This window comes from Bombyx mandarina, chromosome 22, assembly GCF_030267445.1.
Source record: "Bombyx mandarina strain Sakado chromosome 22, ASM3026744v2".
In the NCBI taxonomy this organism is placed as follows: domain Eukaryota; kingdom Metazoa; phylum Arthropoda; class Insecta; order Lepidoptera; family Bombycidae; genus Bombyx; species Bombyx mandarina.
Window position 1 is genome coordinate 9,084,765 of NC_143228.1, and position 19,671 is coordinate 9,104,435.

General features: G+C 37.3%; 3 protein-coding genes across 3 annotated transcripts; all 3 read left to right on the forward strand.

Annotated features, from left to right (window-relative positions):
• Positions 1–556: 556 nt before the first annotated feature.
• Positions 557–2,206, forward strand: LOC114244708 (uncharacterized; the record flags this gene model as incomplete). Its single annotated transcript, XM_089737052.1, has 3 exons — positions 557–676; positions 1,586–1,690; positions 2,051–2,206. Coding segments are annotated over 3 exons (381 nt in total), but the record flags the coding sequence as incomplete, so codon positions are not given.
• An 8,113-nt stretch (positions 2,207–10,319) lies between these two features.
• On the forward strand, positions 10,320–11,174 carry LOC149500332 (endocuticle structural glycoprotein SgAbd-5). The gene is made up of 3 exons (XM_089736745.1): positions 10,320–10,590; positions 10,712–10,824; positions 10,902–11,174. Exons 1-3 carry the CDS (start codon positions 10,582–10,584, stop codon positions 11,125–11,127), a joined length of 348 nt encoding a protein of 115 aa, XP_089592871.1. The 5' UTR covers positions 10,320–10,581; the 3' UTR covers positions 11,128–11,174.
• A 2,602-nt stretch (positions 11,175–13,776) lies between these two features.
• CPR29 (cuticular protein RR-1 motif 29) lies at positions 13,777–19,418 on the forward strand. The gene is made up of 3 exons (XM_028176747.2): positions 13,777–13,823; positions 14,934–15,055; positions 18,689–19,418. The coding sequence occupies exons 1-3, from the start codon at positions 13,815–13,817 to the stop codon at positions 18,912–18,914; spliced, it is 357 nt and encodes a 118-aa protein (XP_028032548.2). The 5' UTR covers positions 13,777–13,814; the 3' UTR covers positions 18,915–19,418.
• The last annotated feature ends 253 nt before the right edge of the window (positions 19,419–19,671 follow it).

Below are 19,671 nucleotides of genomic sequence, written 5' to 3' on the forward strand. Positions count from 1 at the left end.
AATATTTAAGATATCATATTAATCGCACACCAAAAAACGTCTTACAAAGCTAATATAATAATTTTATAGTTTCCTTTTTTTATTCTTTTTTTATTTTTTTTTATTTCTTAGATGGTTGGACGAGCTCACAGCCCACCTAAGGAGTAAAGTGGTTACTGGAGCCCATAGACATCTACAACGTAAATGCGCCACCCATCTTGAGATATAAGTTCTAAGATCTCAGTATAGTTACAACGGCCCCGCCCTTCAAACCGAAACGCATTACTGCTTCACTGCAGAAATAGGCAGGGTGGTGGTACCTACCCGCGCGGACACATAAGAGGTCCTACCACCAGTTGGTACCAGTGGTTACTTATTTAATGTTTGATTTTAGTGGATTTTAATTTCGCAAATATCTTAGGCCCACTACGAGGCTCGCACAGACGGATCACACACACGAGTACCCTATAATTATTTATATTTGCTTATAGGCTCTTCATGTACTAATCAAAACGAGCGATGGAGTAATCTACACATAGTGAGTGATTTCGAAACGATTTGATTATTCATAATTTTGTTGATCAACGCTGCATCAAAACAGTTTTGTAATTCCAGTGAAGACGTTGAGCTGAGACGTATCTTTCCGGCTGAGTTCCCTCAGGACACAATAAGGAGAAGCGGCTCAGTCGATGCAGAAGTACGTAATAGTTAACTAGATTTCTTTGCTGGTGGTAGGGCCTCTTGTGAGTCCGCATGGGTAGGTACCACCACCCTGCCTATTTCTGCCGTGAAGCAGTGATGCGTTTCGGTTTGAAGGGCAGGGCAGCCGTTGTAGCTATACTGAGACCTTAGAACTTATATCTCAAGTTAGGTGGCGGCATTTACGTTGTAGATGTCTATGGGCTTCGGTAACCACTTAAGGTTGGCTGTGAGCTCCTGCACCCATCTATGCAATAAAAAAATTAATAAAAGCTTTACTAAAAATACTAAAACAATTTACCAGTTAGTTACTCGCTTATTTCACGATAGCTTCTTTTGAAACAACTACATAGCAAACCGAACTATGATCATACTATGTTTCTACCATTCCTGGAGTGCTATCAACAAGTAAGAAGCTCACTTCGGATAAAATAAACCAGGCTTAAATGAGAACACACGAACAAACAAACAAATCTATTTTATTTATGCATGTGTTTTAAAATATATTGTCTACGTTCATCAAATTGCACAATGGCTTGATTATTTTAATTTATACAGTAAATTAGCATTTTAATGGTAGGCATTGGTTTGGTTGTGTCCTTGGCATTGCGGATAAAAACTAACTAGGTGCTATCAGATGGTCTGTAAACTCGTTTTCCTTGTGACTTTAAAGCCTCGTAAAGGCTTACCAGGCTAAGATGATCTTTATTTTTAAACAATTTCAAAAAAAGAATGAAATACTCAATTCGACTCAATCGTTTTTGAAGATTATTTGAAAACATTGAGTACTTCTCATGTGGTAAAATTTTAACACGATCTGAGCAGTGGTTTTTAAATTATCCCTAATAATGCATAATATGCAATTGATGTATATCAAATTTTGTAAGTAATCAAATATTAATTACAGCATTTAGGCCGATTCAATGAATTGGAAAGGTATTTCAAGAACCCAAAAACAAAACTGAACAGTCATTTCGAAGAATTAGTTTGTTACAACAACGGAAATAAAAAGGTACAAATGGGATATGCTTAATCATGAAAAGATCCTATTCAAACATGTCGTATATTTTTCCATTGGTGGAAACGGTTATCTGGAAGAGATCGTTTGGATCAATCAATACAAATCTAAATCTATAGTACAAACTATACCAGCGTGTTGACTGATTTTTAATGCTAATTATGTTTTGGTGTACAATAAAGTATACAAACTCTCTCTCTCTCTCTCTCTCTCTCTCTGTGTCTGTCTCTCTCTCTGTGTGTGTGTGCCTCTCTCTCTGTCTCTCTCTGCCGCTCTCTCAAAAAGTATAGTATCATATTTCAGAGGTAACATGTAACATCAACGTGACATAATATCCATTTAACTTTGCTTTAGATTTGCAAAATTGATGTCGAACGGTACTCACCTGAAGAGAATGCATATTATATGTCAAGAAACAAAGAAAGTCATATGGACCGTCGCCGAGTCTACTGCCTAATGTTGCTGTGTTTCACCGAAGATGAACTGGACAGGGTCGTCGCTTCATTTTGAAAAACATGACATTATTTTTAAATAAAATTATTATTCTACGCTATGACGCATCAGACTATGAATTTTGAGCGGAAGCGAATACTAAGTTATTGGTTAGCGTAAAACTACAAATAATGCTCTAGTTACTGTGAATCTTCTTGAGCGATAGTTCATATTAAAGATCAAATGGGTCATAATACCTTCTGTCTTTGAACATCAATAAAAAAATTCACACGATTCAAAAAAGCTTATTTAAAATCCTCAAATTTAGAAACGAATTGATTTTTATTTGCGTAATTACGAGTGGTAGCGTAATTAGCGTCTCGAAATTTGCGTGTACTCAAAATACGTCGGTTCCATAATCTTTTTGATGTTAGTCACATATTTACTTATCCAATTTTAACCAGAGTTCGCTCGATTAAATATTGACCGTTTATCTTGGGTTAACTGTGTGCCCAAGTACTTGCGATGCTGGTAAGAAGGCGGCTCCTCTTTACCTTTTTTATGATTGAAAGATTACTGGTGGCCCGGAGGCCTTTCCAGTTTCACCAGGGTGAGCAAAGGCTCAGCCAGGAGGGGCCTCTTTATCTCTGTGCGTAAACTAGCAATAGTTTTGAACCGATGTCGATTGTCCACTTAAGACGATCGTTCCAATTACGTTTTTTTAGGTTTTATCAGTACGTAACATCGACTTACAACACAATAGACGTTGTATAACAAATATTTTTTTTTTCAAGCGGTACCCGCATGCTTTTACGCTGGTTCTCTTTGCTGCTAAACTATATGTATTTCCCATGAACGAATGCTAAAATGGTTAAAACGACGCCCACAGATCACGTAGACAGTGATGAAATCTTGATTCATTGCAATGTGCAATCTTAAAAATGACAGACGTGCTTAGCTCGTCTCTGACGTTTGATCTTCGACAAAATCGATATAAATCTTTTTATATATTGTGTTACGTATATATGGCACAGTTATTACGTTATGATTTATTGTTCGTTCCTTAGTAAATATGTCATTTTCTGATATATTATTTTTACTTGGGAGTAATTTTACTGTGCAATACGACTGAATTTAAACCTTAACGTTGATAAAACCAAGAAATACAAAATTTCTCTTGTGTTTAATGAAAGCCGATAAAAAGTTGTTACGGTAATAATTTTTTTCAGGTGTCATTTCTCATTTATTTTTCTTGTACTTATCCTACGAATTTGGGTCGACAGCCCTTGCTTATAATTTTATTTGTTGACATTGTTACGACCAGCCTGCTTAGTGACTAATTTTTTTTTATTGCTTATATAGATGGACGAGTTTACAGCCCACCTGGTGTTAAGTGGTTACTGGAGCGCATAGACATCAACACAACATAAATGTGCCACCCATCTTGAGATATATGTTCTAAGGTCTCAGTATAGTGGCTAAATTACAATATCATTTTTTTTGTAATTAAAGATCCTAGATCTGCCTCGCATATTGCACTAGTGCAATCTGTTAATGACACCTAACATTTTAGAAGCCAATTTTTACTGTTATTCTGAATTTACCTGGCACCATTTATTTCCGGTTGATTATGCTGTAACCAATAATGTATAATATAGTACATACATAGGGGTGGTCCGTTTAGATTCTCGACTGAATATAGCAATACTTGTCAGCCGAATAGCATGTGGCTTAGCAATGAACTCATATATTGTATTTAGGAAGTGTTTTCTTGTTCAAGATCAGCCATTTTCTTCATCCTCGTCTTCAAGGGATCATTCTTCAATATTCAAAGTAATAATAATAATAAGGAATTCAAAGGAGTCCAATTAATATTCTCTATGTGCGACGGTAATCGTTTAAAATTAGGTCACACGGGTAGGTACCACCACCCCGCCTATTTCCGCCGTGAAGCAGTAATGCGTTTCGGTTTGAAGGGTGGGGTAGCCGTTGTAACTATACTGAGACCGTAGAACTTATATCTCGAGGTGGGTGGCGCATTTAAGTTGTAGATGTCTATGGGCTCCAGCAACACCAGGTGGGCTGTGAGCTCGTCCACCCATCTAAGCAATAAAAAAAATTAAAATAAAATAGGTGGGCGGTAAACTAGTTTTTCATCGATGACAGTATATTTTTTTTTTATGGAAGTGTCATAACTAATAGACATCACTAATAAAAGTTGTCCTAATCCTCAAACTGTAATGCATTATTACTTCTTATTATAACTAAGCATTGTATGTTTACCTGGCTTATAACAGAACATAACGTATTTTTATTATAAAGATATCCGAATGAACTCATTTGATGTTAAGTAGTTACCAGAGATCAAACAGCAAAACGTGAATGCTTTCATCCCCCTTGGGTAACTACGCAAATCTATCAATTTTCCAGATTAGATTATTATTATTATACTAATAATTTTATATACATAAACAATGACATACAATTTAGCAAGGCATATTTTTGTAGCCACCATCTTTAGCAGCTTAGTGATTTGCTCGAGATTTCATCGTGGCAATTGCAAGTCCAACTACTTAAATCAGGGAACATATTTATGTATTTTATAAGTATATACTTACAGTATTGACGACACGTTACATTATTTAAGTGGCGTCACTAATTGCTGGAATAAACAAAAAAGTCAACTACTTAAAACAAGCAATTTATTTAAATTACAAAATGACGTCATTAAGTAATCAGTGATCTTTGAAATATTTTATGATGTAACGATAAACAAACATTATCACATACACTTGAAACTTGACCGAAGAAGAATTTCGTCTTACATAACAAAACGATATTGGTGACATAAATATCATGCTGGCCTTGTATGTAAAACACTATATACCTGCTTATTTTAGCCTCCTTACTAATAAATGAATGAAAAGTAGATTTGTAGAATACCCAAATATTTGTAACTGCTGACATCTTTAAGGGAAACGTGGAGTCAGAGGTCAACTTCGCTGTTACGGGTTCAACAGACTCTGACGTAAGCAGACCGGTTGAGATCTAACTGCCGTACAACTTAGCTAATACACACAAAATATTGCAACGACCTCCTTTAATGAATAATGTTGGCATTAATTATACAATCATCAGGAAAAAGGCACAGGAAAAAAGCTACATTCGCGTTCTAGAATGTTAATCCGAAGAACTTAAGCGGAATCGGTAGACTTGTTCTAACAATTTAGAAGGTCAAGTTCGTCTATTAAAATATCCGGTTATACTTTCCTAATACAAAGTAGTTTTTACAGGGGAGTTACACGGAACGGATGACTTGACGTAATGATTACCTAGAACAAACGATCGGGTTACAGAGATAAAAACCAACCGCATCCATGATCCGTCAAATGATTAGCACACCGACTAAACGCGGCGTATAGTCTTTTGCAATCAAGAAACTAAACATTAAATCCGTAAATTTTTCGATTCACATGAACATGTACGAAAATTATTAAAACTTAAGCGTGCCGTATTTACGTATTCTCATCAAAAACCAATTGGACACAAATTATCAGCGCGAAACGTAAAGCCTTGGCCTTTTCTGTGGACTAAGCACTGTGGTTTGTACACTCATTAATAATAATCCACGCACATTCAACAGTTTGAACTTTACGTTTAACGCAATTAGAGTGTTTTTTATTTGAATGCCATGGCTTGCGCATCATTTTCCAACTGGCATCTGCCAATTGAAATGTTAAAGGTCGAATTGAATATTTAGATGCATTTTCATAACCTTATAACGTCCGTGCCTTTAAGGTTAACATTCCATAATTCGTTTATACAAAGTTTTAAGCATCTTTAAATGTTTGTTAAGCTTTTTGACCTCAATATTCATTATAATACAATTACATTAAAATTCAATGCGCAAGAATATTTTTGTTTTTGTGAAAGAATTAACAATTACTCTTCATTGTTGACAGTGGCAAAGCTTTTTATAATGTTAGCTTATATGCACTTATTAAAATAAAATTGTAATTATAATTCGAATTAGCAAACCGAATTTTTAAAAAAAAAGCGAAAAAGATTTCAAAAAATATTTAAACACCGATTTTAACATTTATCACAGACATTAAAATTGCGCTTAAGAAATCGCCTACAATTATAATCGTGAAAACATTAAAAACAAATCAATGTTTTCTATATAACTGTTAATGTAATCTATATAACTGTAACTCCACCCCATCTATGTTCAACATTGAGATCAATAACAATGGATACTCTTTAGTGACAGACATGCCAAAAGAACATGTGCCTTTTATAACACAACCTTCTATTGATAATTTTAATTCTGGATATATCATTTTTTATTTAAACAAGAGAACGTATTTTTGGTCCAACATCATCATATTCGATGTATAGTGTTGAATTCAGGTATAAAAATTTAAAAAACTCACGCTTCCAAAATAGAAGGCTGTCTGAAAATTAACCATTATCTATCTCAATTAGTTTGGTTAGGAATTACTGATAAGCAATCGCTTATGTCATAAGCTGCCTCTCACGTAAAGATAATAGATAGAAGTGTCCGCTACACTGAAATAATGACTATGTCATCCTTGAAAATGAAAAGGATGATTATTGCACGTCAGATATAGACAGAACAATAGCGTCAATGTTGACGCATTATACGCCATAAGGCGTACTTACTAAATAAGAGAAGAAGGGTCGTCGTACCCCCTTTCGGGGGCACGGAACAGGCCTCGGGGCAATCCCCACTGCCCGGGACGAAGCTCCCTGCCACATAGGGCAGGGGTGATATAGATGCAGGACGAGATGGGAGGGGACTGTTCGCAGCGTGCTCGGCACACTCACATCGACAAAACATATATACTTATACATAATACGATGGGCTTGAATGGCTCCAGGGATGACGCCCGGCAGCAGGATCCTCCGGCGTCGTGTTGTCCTCCATTTTTTTTTTTTTTTTTTTTTTCCCTTACAATCTAACTAATTCTAACTAAACTAACTATACTACTATATACATCTATATACAAGAAACCAGGGCAACAGACAGCAGACGAGGGGCCCGCCACCGGCCCCATGCCGCGGCCCCGCCTCTACAAATCAGAGGGGGAGCCGCGGCACTAGTTTGGCGCTCACCCGCTCCGGGCTCCCCAGAAGGGGAAGTCCGTCACGGGGAGGGGCCGACTTAAAACACTCCCCAAACGGGGGAGTGGTCCACCCTCGGGGGTGGAAAATGGGTCCCCATAGGGGGGCACCCCAACAATGTGGGGGGAAGTGACGAGTGTGGACAGCTCAGTCCCATGGGGGCACTCATTATGAGCACTCCCATATCACTCCGATTAAGCCGACTATCTTACCATAGCCGGGGGTTCCAGTAGCTCCCTTGGTAGCGCCAGACCATCAGGTGGTCTAGCGTGCAAGGGAGCTAAATTGTGGAGATGCTCGTGGGGTCCACCGTCAGCCACACTAAATAAGACAGGCATTAGGAATACTATTCCAGATTCTAGTACTAAGATGGAATAGTGGGGAAGTAGACTTGCCTGTGTCTCTACTATTTCTGATTTAAATGAATAATCAGCATCAAGATATAATAATATTATTATTATTTATATTATTATTAATAATAATAATAATAATAATTGATACTTAATTACAAACAATTTGAACATTTATTAATAGATATATTATAAATTTTTTTTTAATAAAAAGTTTTAAAAAGTTTAAAAAGTTAGTTTAGGATTAAAAAGTTAGCTTCTTATATTAATTTATTATTGAATATTATTTACATTATTTCTTTATCTTCTCCTTCGCGTAAAAGCCTCCCCTAAGGTACACCACTTCTTCTTGTCCTTGGCGGTGTTCAGCCGTCTACCCATCAAGTTTTAAAGACAATAAAATACGGTGACTTTCATTCGATCCACTAACTCTATTAATAGACGCCTGCAGCTCTAGCAGTAGGAGCACGCTTAAGGTTTCTGGTAACTAGTTGAAGTCGCCAAACAGTTCGACGTGCAATCAGTGCATCAGCCCGCTGAGTTTTCACCGGATCATCTCAGCGGGTCGTGGTTCCTATCCGGCAGTAGACGATTTCTTAAAGCAGCGATCCTTAAGTTGTTGTTAAGTGTGCCGTGAAGCAGTAATGCGTTTCGGTTTGAAGGGCAGGGTAGCCGTTGTACTGTTAGAAATGGGACCTTACCACTCAGGTCTCGAGGTGGGTGCGTCATTTACGTTGTAGATGTCTATGGGCTCCGGTAACCACTTAACATCGAGTATACCGTGAGCCGAAATAAGATAATAAAAAAGGTGTCTTTCAAAAGGAATTAAAATTAGACGTGCTTGCCGCCCGTGCTCGCCCGCCTGTCCTAATGAAACTAGAAAGGTTTTCGGGCCATCACTCATGAAAACAATAAGTAAAAAAAACCTCCGTAGACCTAGAGGCTCAAACATTCCATATGAACTCTTGACAACCCTAACGGCTCTGTATGGACTGAAATGAAATGGAAGTAGCTGGTATTTGAGACCACCAGCCTAGAGATGAGAGCAGCACTCCCCCTGCATGATTCAATTGATATTTTGGCTTCAGTTCACTAGAGTTGTGGCATTTATGTTGAAATATCTATGGGCCCAGATAATCATTTCATCCCTGCTAGACCGAGAGTTCGTTCACCCACATAAGCAAAAAAAGTATTGTATTATATGTAATATACTATATTAAAATTTTCGCAATATTATGAATACTAGTGTTCCCCCGGTAGTCGAAATTCGACTATAATTAATTTAAATTATAAGTTTGAACTTTATTATCTCTATCATCAGATTGTTATACTTATATATAATCACAGATTTCGCCAAGACTACATTTTGTTAAACAAATATTAATAAAGACAAACAATATTTAATCTATTCTCAATTTGACCACAGACTATACGCAATAAGAAAAAATTGACAATAAACAAAAATAGTATGTATGCGTGTATGTGTCAAATACATGGTAGTGTGTGTAATATTTTTTTATTGATTTAATGTATTTTTTATGCATAATTTAAACAGATATTAGAAAATATTAGCACTCCTTCTCTATATTCTCTATAAGCGTGGGAAATTTTATACTCCTCCGTCCGTGCAATTTTCGTCTACTGTCTACTGTCTACTAAATACTGTCTACTGTCAAATCACGTGAATAGTAGAAAATTCATTGAACATGGATTTTTTATTGCTCTTGTAGACGAGCTTGCGGCCCACCTCATGGTGAGTGGTTACTGTCGCCCATGGAATTCAGCAATGCCAGGTGCAGAGCCAAGCCGCTGCCTACCGTGCATATCGTAAGAATGGATACTTGAGCCGTATCTTTTGTCATTTATAAGCTCCCTTTCGTTCTCATTCATCAGAAAAGGGTTCCAGGAAAGAGTTTATTGTTGAAATAGGATCGTTATTACCGTATTTTGTATTAAGGGTTAGGAAAATGCTACTGAATGACTGGAATGCTTTATCGATTAAAATCAAACGCTCAACTTAGTTTGATGGGCACAACATTCTGGCTAAGAGTGCAAAACAAACGTATCCCATCTAACCCTGCTCACTAGTTCGTTTTGACATTGTTCTATTAAAAATTTTGCATACCTAATATATATAAACCTGTATATATACCGGTATAATATACCTGTGTTGTTGTTTGTGTTTATGCATAGACGAATTTCAGTAATTAAAAAACAATTATCGTCGAACTGTTCAAGATATTTCATCTTTACCACCTTAATATCTGCTACTGTTTCTGCTGCTATTTTACCTTTGAAATTCAATGCGACGAGAACAAAGAGTTACAAATGCTAATTTTTCAATTGAACCATTAAAATGCGTAATGTTATATCGGTGCCTAATTATGTAACTCATTAATGGCTAAGATGAAATAAGAGTTCCAATTCTCACAAGAGCATTTCATGGCTTCTCATTATGAAGACTAATCAGTGATTATTGTAGGTATGTTTTGTTTCTAAATAGGAACACATTAACAACACATTTATCAAAGCAAAACTTTACGTATGAAGTGTAATGATAATTTGTCATATATTATAACTACGAAATTACAGACCCCGTAAACTTTTAATAATCATGTATTGTGTGTAAAATGATATTGTGACCTTTTATATTATGTATTAACATTGACATTTATACACGTATTACTAAAGATGAGTTGCATGGGTCAAATTAAATGTTTACAAACACTCACTCACACAGATTAAGTCAATTGTGTGTACGTACAGCGACGTTCACCCGAGTGTAACTCGATAGATGCTGCGTACTAAGAAGCAACGCCGGCTCAAACGGGGTGTTGCAACCAAGTATTAGAAGAGATCCATACGTATATAAGAGGAACGTTTGAATACGTATTCATACCACACGTCAAGTGCTTTCTGCAAAAGAAGGTTGTTCAAAACAAAAGCAAAACAAAAATGAAACTGGTCAGTACTGGGAAAAGTGAAGTGAAATCAAGAATAACGTGAACGTGATTGCTAAAAGTGTTTGTGAACGGACGATCAGGAAACAAGGATTGTAAAATTTGTTTTTTAATATTTTTTTCAGTTCGTGATCGTCGCCCTTGTCGCCGTAGCATCGGCTGCTCCCCAAAACCCTCAGGACGTACAGATCCTTCGCTATGACAGCAACAATGATGGCTTGAACGCTTACGACTTTGCGTTAGTTATCTTTCACTCGGATCTATGTTTAAATTTGTATTGTGTTACTGTGAAATATATAATATTCTTGTTTTTAGTTGGGAGCTGTCGGATGGCAGTAAGCACCAAGAACAGGGTCAACTGAAAAACCAAGGTACAGAAAATGAAGCTATATCGGTTCAAGGACAGTACTCTTGGGTGGCACCTGACGGAATCACGTATACTGTTACGTACATCGCCGACGAGAACGGTTTCCAGCCACAAATCCAACAAGGAGCTGGAGGAGCAATACCGCCAGCGGTCATAGCTTCCCTCGTCGGCTAAATTACATAAATATAATTAGAAAATATTGCCTCCTGTAAATAGTACAATAATTATGACAATGTAAATAAATTTTATGGAATAGTATTCTAGTGTATATAATTTCGCCTTTAGATTTGGCCATATGTGACCCGTGCTTACACACGAGTTATAATTATAATTCAGAAATAATCAAAAAGGTTATATTATATTCCCCGGTAAACAGTTGCATGCATCATCCTCTGGTCTATAAGCTGCTGGCAAAACCAGCATACACACTCTCGTATTTATTCTACGAGATATGGCCAGTGTTGCTGAGATCAAATTATAATAAAAACCTTGTGCTCGTCCAGCTTCATAAGCGATAATTACTATGATAAAACGGCGCGACACGATAACCCTCCTATCATGGCTGCTGCTAATTACATATCCGATCCAGGCGACGGGAAAACGCAAAATCGCCATCGCTCAAAACATGTCTTCTGGGATCCATATAATTACATTTGTTCTCGGTCTGCTCTCGATACTTTTAGGCTTTACAAGCACCGACCACAGTCTTCGTTAAGCTGTCGATGATTTCGATGGAGAGTTTGAGATGCTATGCTGATGATTTAGCTCATAGGCACAATCTACTGAGTTTTTTGCCGGAATTCCTCATAGGGTCGTGATTCCGATCCGGTGGTAGATTATGCTAATCACTGATCTTGCTAGAGCCAGTGTTAGTAAACTCTCTCAGATTGAGCCCCTGAGCTCGCCTACTAGTCCGTGAGAAACTGAAATAGCTCCTTATGCTATTAGCGATTATGTGGGGGAAAAGCGATAAGAATACTAATACATTAAGAGATTAGGTCATAAACTTTACAGTGTAATAACGTCTGTCCTACTCTTCAAACCATCACTACTACCATCGTTTATCAATTACAAGGTCATTGACCATGTTAATATTTGAGTAAAATAGGTTGACCTATACAGGTTGAGGTATACCTATACATAGTTAAAAGTACAGTAAGACTGAGTCTGAAGCGTATTCTCGTTGAAACTTTAATGAACTCTCGTCAAGTTATTTTTTTTGAGAAGTTATTTTAGTTGTTGTTTCATTATGGTCGGTTCGTTCATTATTCATTTGTGGTCTATACTACTATGAATGAATGAAACTACTACTACTATAATACTACTATTACTATACTACTACTACTACTACTACTATGAAATAGTATATCGTGCCATCAAAACAATAAATAATCTAATAAACTTACTTAACTTACTTAACTGTGCATAGAATTAACTGTTTCTTATTCGAATTAATTCATACGACATTAATAACACGTAATTTTCAAATTATTGAACACTTAGCAATTGGTTCGCAATCAGACTCGTATTGGATTGTGTTGAATATATACAAACCACATTTGGAGTGAGTACAGTCCTTAGTCCGTTCTAGGTTTTTTGTTAGGCATCTTTTTTTTCATTGCTTAAAATAAATGATGTTAACTGGTTATCGGAGCACATAGGCATCGCTACACGTGCATACCTTCACTCACCTTGAGACATGAGGTCTAAGTCTCAATTGTGTAGTATAATAATACTCTCTCATACAGTTTTGTAATAATAGGGGCTAAAGTATGAAACTACCGTTTTATTGTAATAAGTACTTCAACATAGAACCTTCATGGTTTGAGATTTTTGAGTGAAACTTTTTCAAATGGTACCTATGAGGTTCTTCTTTTAAAAAATGTGCAACATTCGATCATCGAATTCAGTTGTTTTTTTTAATTCAGCTTAGACAAAAAAGATTGATACTTCGAAAATTCGAGTGATTTTTAAATACGAGTTCCGACGCATTACTAACGCTGCAGAAACAGCTCGCAACATCAATGTTACGTTTATAGAGGGATTGCTAATGAACGCACCGTGTGATTTTGGTTTAAACGCTTTCGTGATGGAAATTTTGATTTGAAGAACGAACCACATGGAAGACCGCCCACACATGTGAATAATAATGAATAATAATTGAAAGAGATGGTTGAAGCCGATCCGAGCCAAACTACCCATTGCTCCATGATAACGCGAGACCTCAGCAAACACGAGGAACCGTTTTAACTCTACAGGAACTCCAATTACAAACCATTCGTCACCCTCCGTATTCGCCAGACCTTGCTCCAACGGACTACCATTTTTTTCGTGATTTGGACAATTTTCTACGTAATAAAAGTTTTCTTCCGAGGAGGCGGTACAATATGCATTTACGTCGTAGATGTCTATGGGCTCCAGTAACCACTTAAAACAAGGTGGGCTGTGAGCTCGTCTACCCATATAAGCAATAAAAAAAAAAGCTCACCAGAGTTCTATCACGAAGGCATAAACGACCTTCCTATCAGATGGCAGCAATGTATAGATAATAATAATATGGTAGATATTTTGATTAAATGAATATGTTAAATGAAAAAAAAAAACGAATTTCAATTTTTCAGTGCAAATCGGCAATTTTATACTTTAACCCTTAATGTCTATAAAACGAAGGCTGCACAAACACATATTTTATGTACATATATACAAAAGCAATAATTACCTGTTATTCCTCCGCGACATGAAATCTTTTTTGAGAAAAATAGAGTAAAAACTTGACTGTACGCAATATAAAAGGACCGCATTGTTCAGTTAAATCACAGTCCTTCCCAGTTCAGTAAATTCATCAGGACGGCCATTTAAAAATGAAACTGGTTCGTAAGTGTATATTTAAAGTTTATATGATTATATTAATGAGTCCCTAAGTTCCTTTTTGAAGTTATGTTCCAAACTAAATTATATTGTACGAGCTTAAGTCACCGGAGATAGAGTTTTATTGTTTTGTGTTAGTAACATAGAAATTCTATTAAAAACAAACGTGTGGCACTCGGGAACTGCCGCGGTAAAGCTATTGCATTGCATTTTTTATCAACTTATGCAATTATAATTAGACAATGATAATTTAATATTAAAACAATAACAAAACAAGACCACGCTATATTAAACATTAATAAAAGCAAAACATTAACTGTCCCCCTCACACTCATAAGCTAGACCGCGCGAGAGAGAGATGGGTAGACTTTTCATGATGCGCATGCAGTGTGACGTCACGCCACGCGCTTATTCACAAACACTACACAAGCGCAACGTATGAATGTGTTGAACGCGAGCTACATGGTAGGCGGAGTGAGGGGTGTTAGGTTTTTTTCGTTATGGAATTTCATGATTCGGTCGCCGCGCTCAAGGCCCGCGATAAAAGCTATGCAATAGCTTAAAATATATTTTTTTATCTTTATATCTGCCCACTACACCGAGAGGCTATTCTGGCTTCGTCTTAATTCGTGGGCGAGCTCACGGGGCTCGTCCTGGGGTATTCTATCATCCGCCCTAGCAAGAGCAGTGCCTCGCTGAATCTACCACCGGATCTGAGTCTTGACCCACTGAGAAGATCTGGTAGGAAAATTAGTGGGTTGTGTCTGTGGGTTAAGTTGTGTGTGTGGGTTAAAATGACTTGTTAAGGGCGACAGCGCTTGCGTGTTGCCTCATCGTTTTGGTCGACGATGTAATTTGCAAAAACGTTGGATGACGATCGCCCACCCAAAGCAATAAAAAGTTAAGAAAATATTTTAGAATACTTTTGTGTGTTCAATATTTTTTGGTAGTCACTCACTGGCATTATAAACTGAACTTTATTTTATTTATTTTTATATAATTCATTATTTTCTTCGACTATTATATGGTATTCGCACTTAATCTGGCGATCCAGCCTCGTTTGTTTGTCTCTTAAAGGGCCCTATAAGGATTGATTGTGATTTTTTCTACAGGTACTATTATTGAGTTTGATAGCAGTAGCTGTTGCTGCCCAAATTCCGACCTTCGATTCTAACCAAAACGCTCGTATACTTTACCAAAATTACGAAAATAAATTTGGAACCTACAAATTTGGGTAAGTCATATTACAATTCTCTAATCACGTATCGCGCAAGTTATGTTGTCTGTGGGAATATGCGACTGCTTAACACGTTGACTGCCATGTAGGTCACCGGTGCCCTACGCGACACACTATAGTAATTATATCGCTCTTCGATCTTCTTAATAAAGCGCCGGAATATTTAGTAGACTTTGGGAAAGACGAATCCGAAAATACCGAGAACTATTTCTAAGAGACCTAAAAGACTAAAACGTACTCCAATCACGTATCGCGCAAGTTATGTTGTCTGAGGGAATATGCGACTGCTTAACACGTTGACTGCCATGTAGGTCACCGGTGCCCTACGCGACACACTATAGTAATTATATCGCTCTTCGATCTTCTTAATAAAGCGCCGGAATATTTAGTAGACTCTGGGAAAGACGAATCCGAAAATACCGTGAACTATTTCTAGGAGACCTAAAAGACTAAAACGTACTCTAATCACGTATCGCGCAAGTTATGTTGTCTGAGGGAATATGTGACTGCTTAACACGTTGACTGCCATGTAGGTCACCGGTGCCCTACGCGACACACTATAGTAATTATATCGCTCTTCGATCTTCTTAATAAAGCGCCGGAATATTTAGTAGACTTTGGGAAAGACGAATCCGAAAATACCGAGAACTATTTCTAAGAGACCTAAAAGACTAAAGCTTACTCCAATCACGTATCGCGCAAGTTATGTTGTCTGTGGGAATATGCGACTGCTTAACACGTTGACTGCCATGTAGGTCACCGGTGCCCTACGCGACACACTATAGTAATTATATCGCTCTTCGATCTTCTTAATAAAGCGCCGGAATATTTAGTAGACTTTGGGAAAGACGAATCCGAAAATACCGAGAACTATTTCTAAGAGACCTAAAAGACTAAAACTTACTCCAATCACGTATCACGCAAGTTATGTTGTCTGTGGGAATATGCGACTGCTTAACACGTTGACTGCCATGTAGGTCACCGGTGCCCTACGCGACACACTATAGTAATTATATCGCTCTTCGATCTTCTTAATAAAGCGCCGGAATATTTAGTAGACTCTGGGAAAGACGAATCCGAAAATACCGTGAACTATTTCTAGGAGACCTAAAAGACTAAAACGTACTCTAATCACGTATCGCGCAAGTTATGTTGTCTGAGGGAATATGTGACTGCTTAACACGTTGACTGCCATGTAGGTCACCGGTGCCCTACGCGACACACTATAGTAATTATATCGCTCTTCGATCTTCTTAATAAAGCGCCGGAATATTTAGTAGACTTTGGGAAAGACGAATCCGAAAATACCGAGAACTATTTCTAAGAGACCTAAAAGACTAAAACTTACTCCAATCACGTATCGCGCAAGTTATGTTGTCTGTGGGAATATGCGACTGCTTAACACGTTGGCTGCCATGTAGGTCACCGGTGCCCTACGCGACACACTATAGTAATTATATCGCTCTTCGATCTTCTTAATAAAGCGCCGGAATATTTAGTAGACTTTGGGAAAGACGAATCCGAAAATACCGAGAACTATTTCTAAGAGACCTAAAAGACTAAAACTTACTCCAATCACGTATCGCGCAAGTTATGTTGTCTGTGGGAATATGCGACTGCTTAACACGTTGACTGCCATGTAGGTCACCGGTGTCCTACGCGACACACTATAGTAATTATATCGCTCTTCGATCTTCTTAATAAAGCGCCGGAATATTTAGTAGACTCTGGGAAAGACGAATACGAAAATACCGAGAACTATTTCTAAGAGACCTAAAAGACTAAAACGTACTCCAATCACGTATCGCGCAAGTTATGTTGTCTGTGGGAATATGCGACTGCTTAACACGTTGGCTGCCATGTAGGTCACCGGTGCCCTACGCGACACACTATAGTAATTATATCGCTCTTCGATCTTCTTAATAAAGCGCCGGAATATTTAGTAGACTTTGGGAAAGACGAATCCGAAAATACCGAGAACTATTTCTAAGAGACCTAAAAGACTAAAACTTACTCCAATCACGTATCGCGCAAGTTATGTTGTCTGTGGGAATATGCGACTGCTTAACACGTTGGCTGCCATGTAGGTCACCGGTGCCCTACGCGACACACTATAGTAATTATATCGCTCTTCGATCTTCTTAATAAAGCGCCGGAATATTTAGTAGACTTTGGGAAAGACGAATCCGAAAATACCGAGAACTATTTCTAAGAGACCTAAAAGACTAAAACTTACTCCAATCACGTATCGCGCAAGTTATGTTGTCTGTGGGAATATGCGACTGCTTAACACGTTGACTGCCATGTAGGTCACCGGTGTCCTACGCGACACACTATAGTAATTATATCGCTCTTCGATCTTCTTAATAAAGCGCCGGAATATTTAGTAGACTCTGGGAAAGACGAATACGAAAATACCGAGAAATATTTCTAAGAGACCTAAAAGACTAAAACGTACTTTAAACAAACAAAAAAGACAAAGTTAGGCAATCCAGGTGCTTAGTAGCAGAATACGACAAGATTACTTGAGAACACCGCGTAGGGCACCCATGACCTACATGGTAGTCAATGTGTTAATATCAGATGGACAGTAACCTTCTCTGCCAAGTTATTACACTAAAAGAACAAATCGCTAATGTTATTATTAAGCATCGTTAATGGAAGCCAGCAGCCTTGCATTTAAGATAAAGCTAAAAAGCTCGGATTCATAGACACGTTCTACGAACTAATCGTGAACTTTATTTGAAATATTTGAATGAGTCTGATTGGTGCGATTACACGTATGTCACCTATTTTTAACGATTTAATGTTAATAATTCTTTTTTTTTAGATGGAGACAAAATTATATAAAAAAATTCATTGTTTCACATTTTAAAACGTATTGATTTTCACACTATCTAAAAATAATAATATGGAAATAATATCTTTATTAAATGGCGATCAGCAGCAGTATAAAGTCTTGCAATACGATTTTTAGTAATTAAGAACACGGTCGTACAGCTTTGCTACCTAATGACAACTTTATAACTATAAGTTATGAGGTAAATTAGCCACAAGATATTCTTGGTTTAAAATGACTATTGCTCTTTTATGTCAAGCAATTTTACGTGTTCACGTTTTTAGATTTTTATTCTGTTCACGACCACTTTAGAACTGAAGTCGTCCTGGTCCACGGCATAAAACAACCGATGTACTAGTATTAATTGTGCAATTGTGCCGTTGCTCAAATCCTGCAGGCAGGAACTACAAAATAAAAAAAATGAAATACGTATTTGAAAAATGTAATAAAAATCAAACCAGTAAAAAATATAATTTGAGTTACTACTGGTGGTAGGGCAACATCGTGGAAACCCGCACGAATTGGTACCACCACCCTACCTATTTTCGACTCTAAAGCAGTTATTCGTTTCGGTTTGAAGGATGGAGCAGCTGTTGTACTTAAAACTGAGAGTTAGAATCATGATTCTTGAGACATGTCCCAAGGTGGGTGGCGGTATCCGTGTTGCTAATGTCTATGGGCTCCAGTGACCACTTAACACCAGGGTTGCGGTAAGCCCTTCACCCATCAAAACAATTAAAAATAAGTATTAACTGAATTATATCACTAATTTGTATTCTTCACTGTTACAGTTTCAGACAATCCGATGGTATCAGACATGAGCAGGAAGGATTTCTCAATAACTTCGGTCAAGAAAACGAAAATCTATCCGTGAAAGGTAGTTACTCATGGGTAGGACCTGATGGAGTAACTTATGAGATAGACTATACAGCTGGCGAAGATGGTTTCAAACCAGATATTTCTCAGGGACCCGGTGGTGGCATTCCGCCACAAATCCTGGGTTCTATGGCTGGTTAACATGCTATTCCACGTGCTCACAATCTGTTGTATATATATGAATATATATAGATCCCGGGTCGTGAGTTAAATTGTCAGAGATGCAATGATTGTGAACGTACATATAATGGATCTAAGTAGGGTAGAACGGGATAAACGTGGCAAGTAGATTGCGCTCTATGTAATGTTGAGATCATAATACTTTCCCTAAGAATTATGTTATGTATCGTGATCAATAAATTGTAAACTCTAAATATTAAGAACATTCATTTCTCGTCCACGTTTCCATATTGAACTGACAGTGATTGGCCATGAGTGTATTGTCGGCCACTCCGACTTATAAATAACTTGGAAATGAAACTGGACTAAATCGTAAAATATAGCAAGTAAATTTTGTCATTCGTGAATTGGGATTCCATGTTATTTGTTTATTATTATTCAAACAAATTAAAAAGTTTAGGGCCAAGTGATTGATTGTTTCATTTGTCTTTTCGAAAAGTTTGCTTTAAAATTTTTGACATTAGCCGTTTTTTTTTAATTTTTATTTATTGAAATAGACCAGCGATCGAACAAACAGTCCCGGTAATGTTAAACATAATAATAATATAACTCTTTAACACATTTCTTTCACCACATGTACAGAGTAAGCATATAAAACAAATAATAGACGGTGACATAAATTAGCGCACATACAGGAGGTAATACATTTCACCTCCTCTACATGTCTCCACGTTCATCTAGTCTGGAACTACAAGTACCTGAAAATGGCATAAACGAT

Coding starts and splice junctions, on each gene's coding strand:
- CPR29 (XM_028176747.2), top strand. Junction 15,056..18,688: donor TTTGGAACCTACAAATTTGG/GTAAGTCATATT, acceptor TCACTGTTACAG/TTTCAGACAATCCGATGGTA.
- LOC149500332 (XM_089736745.1), top strand. Junction 10,825..10,901: donor TTGAACGCTTACGACTTTGC/GTTAGTTATCTT, acceptor TCTTGTTTTTAG/TTGGGAGCTGTCGGATGGCA.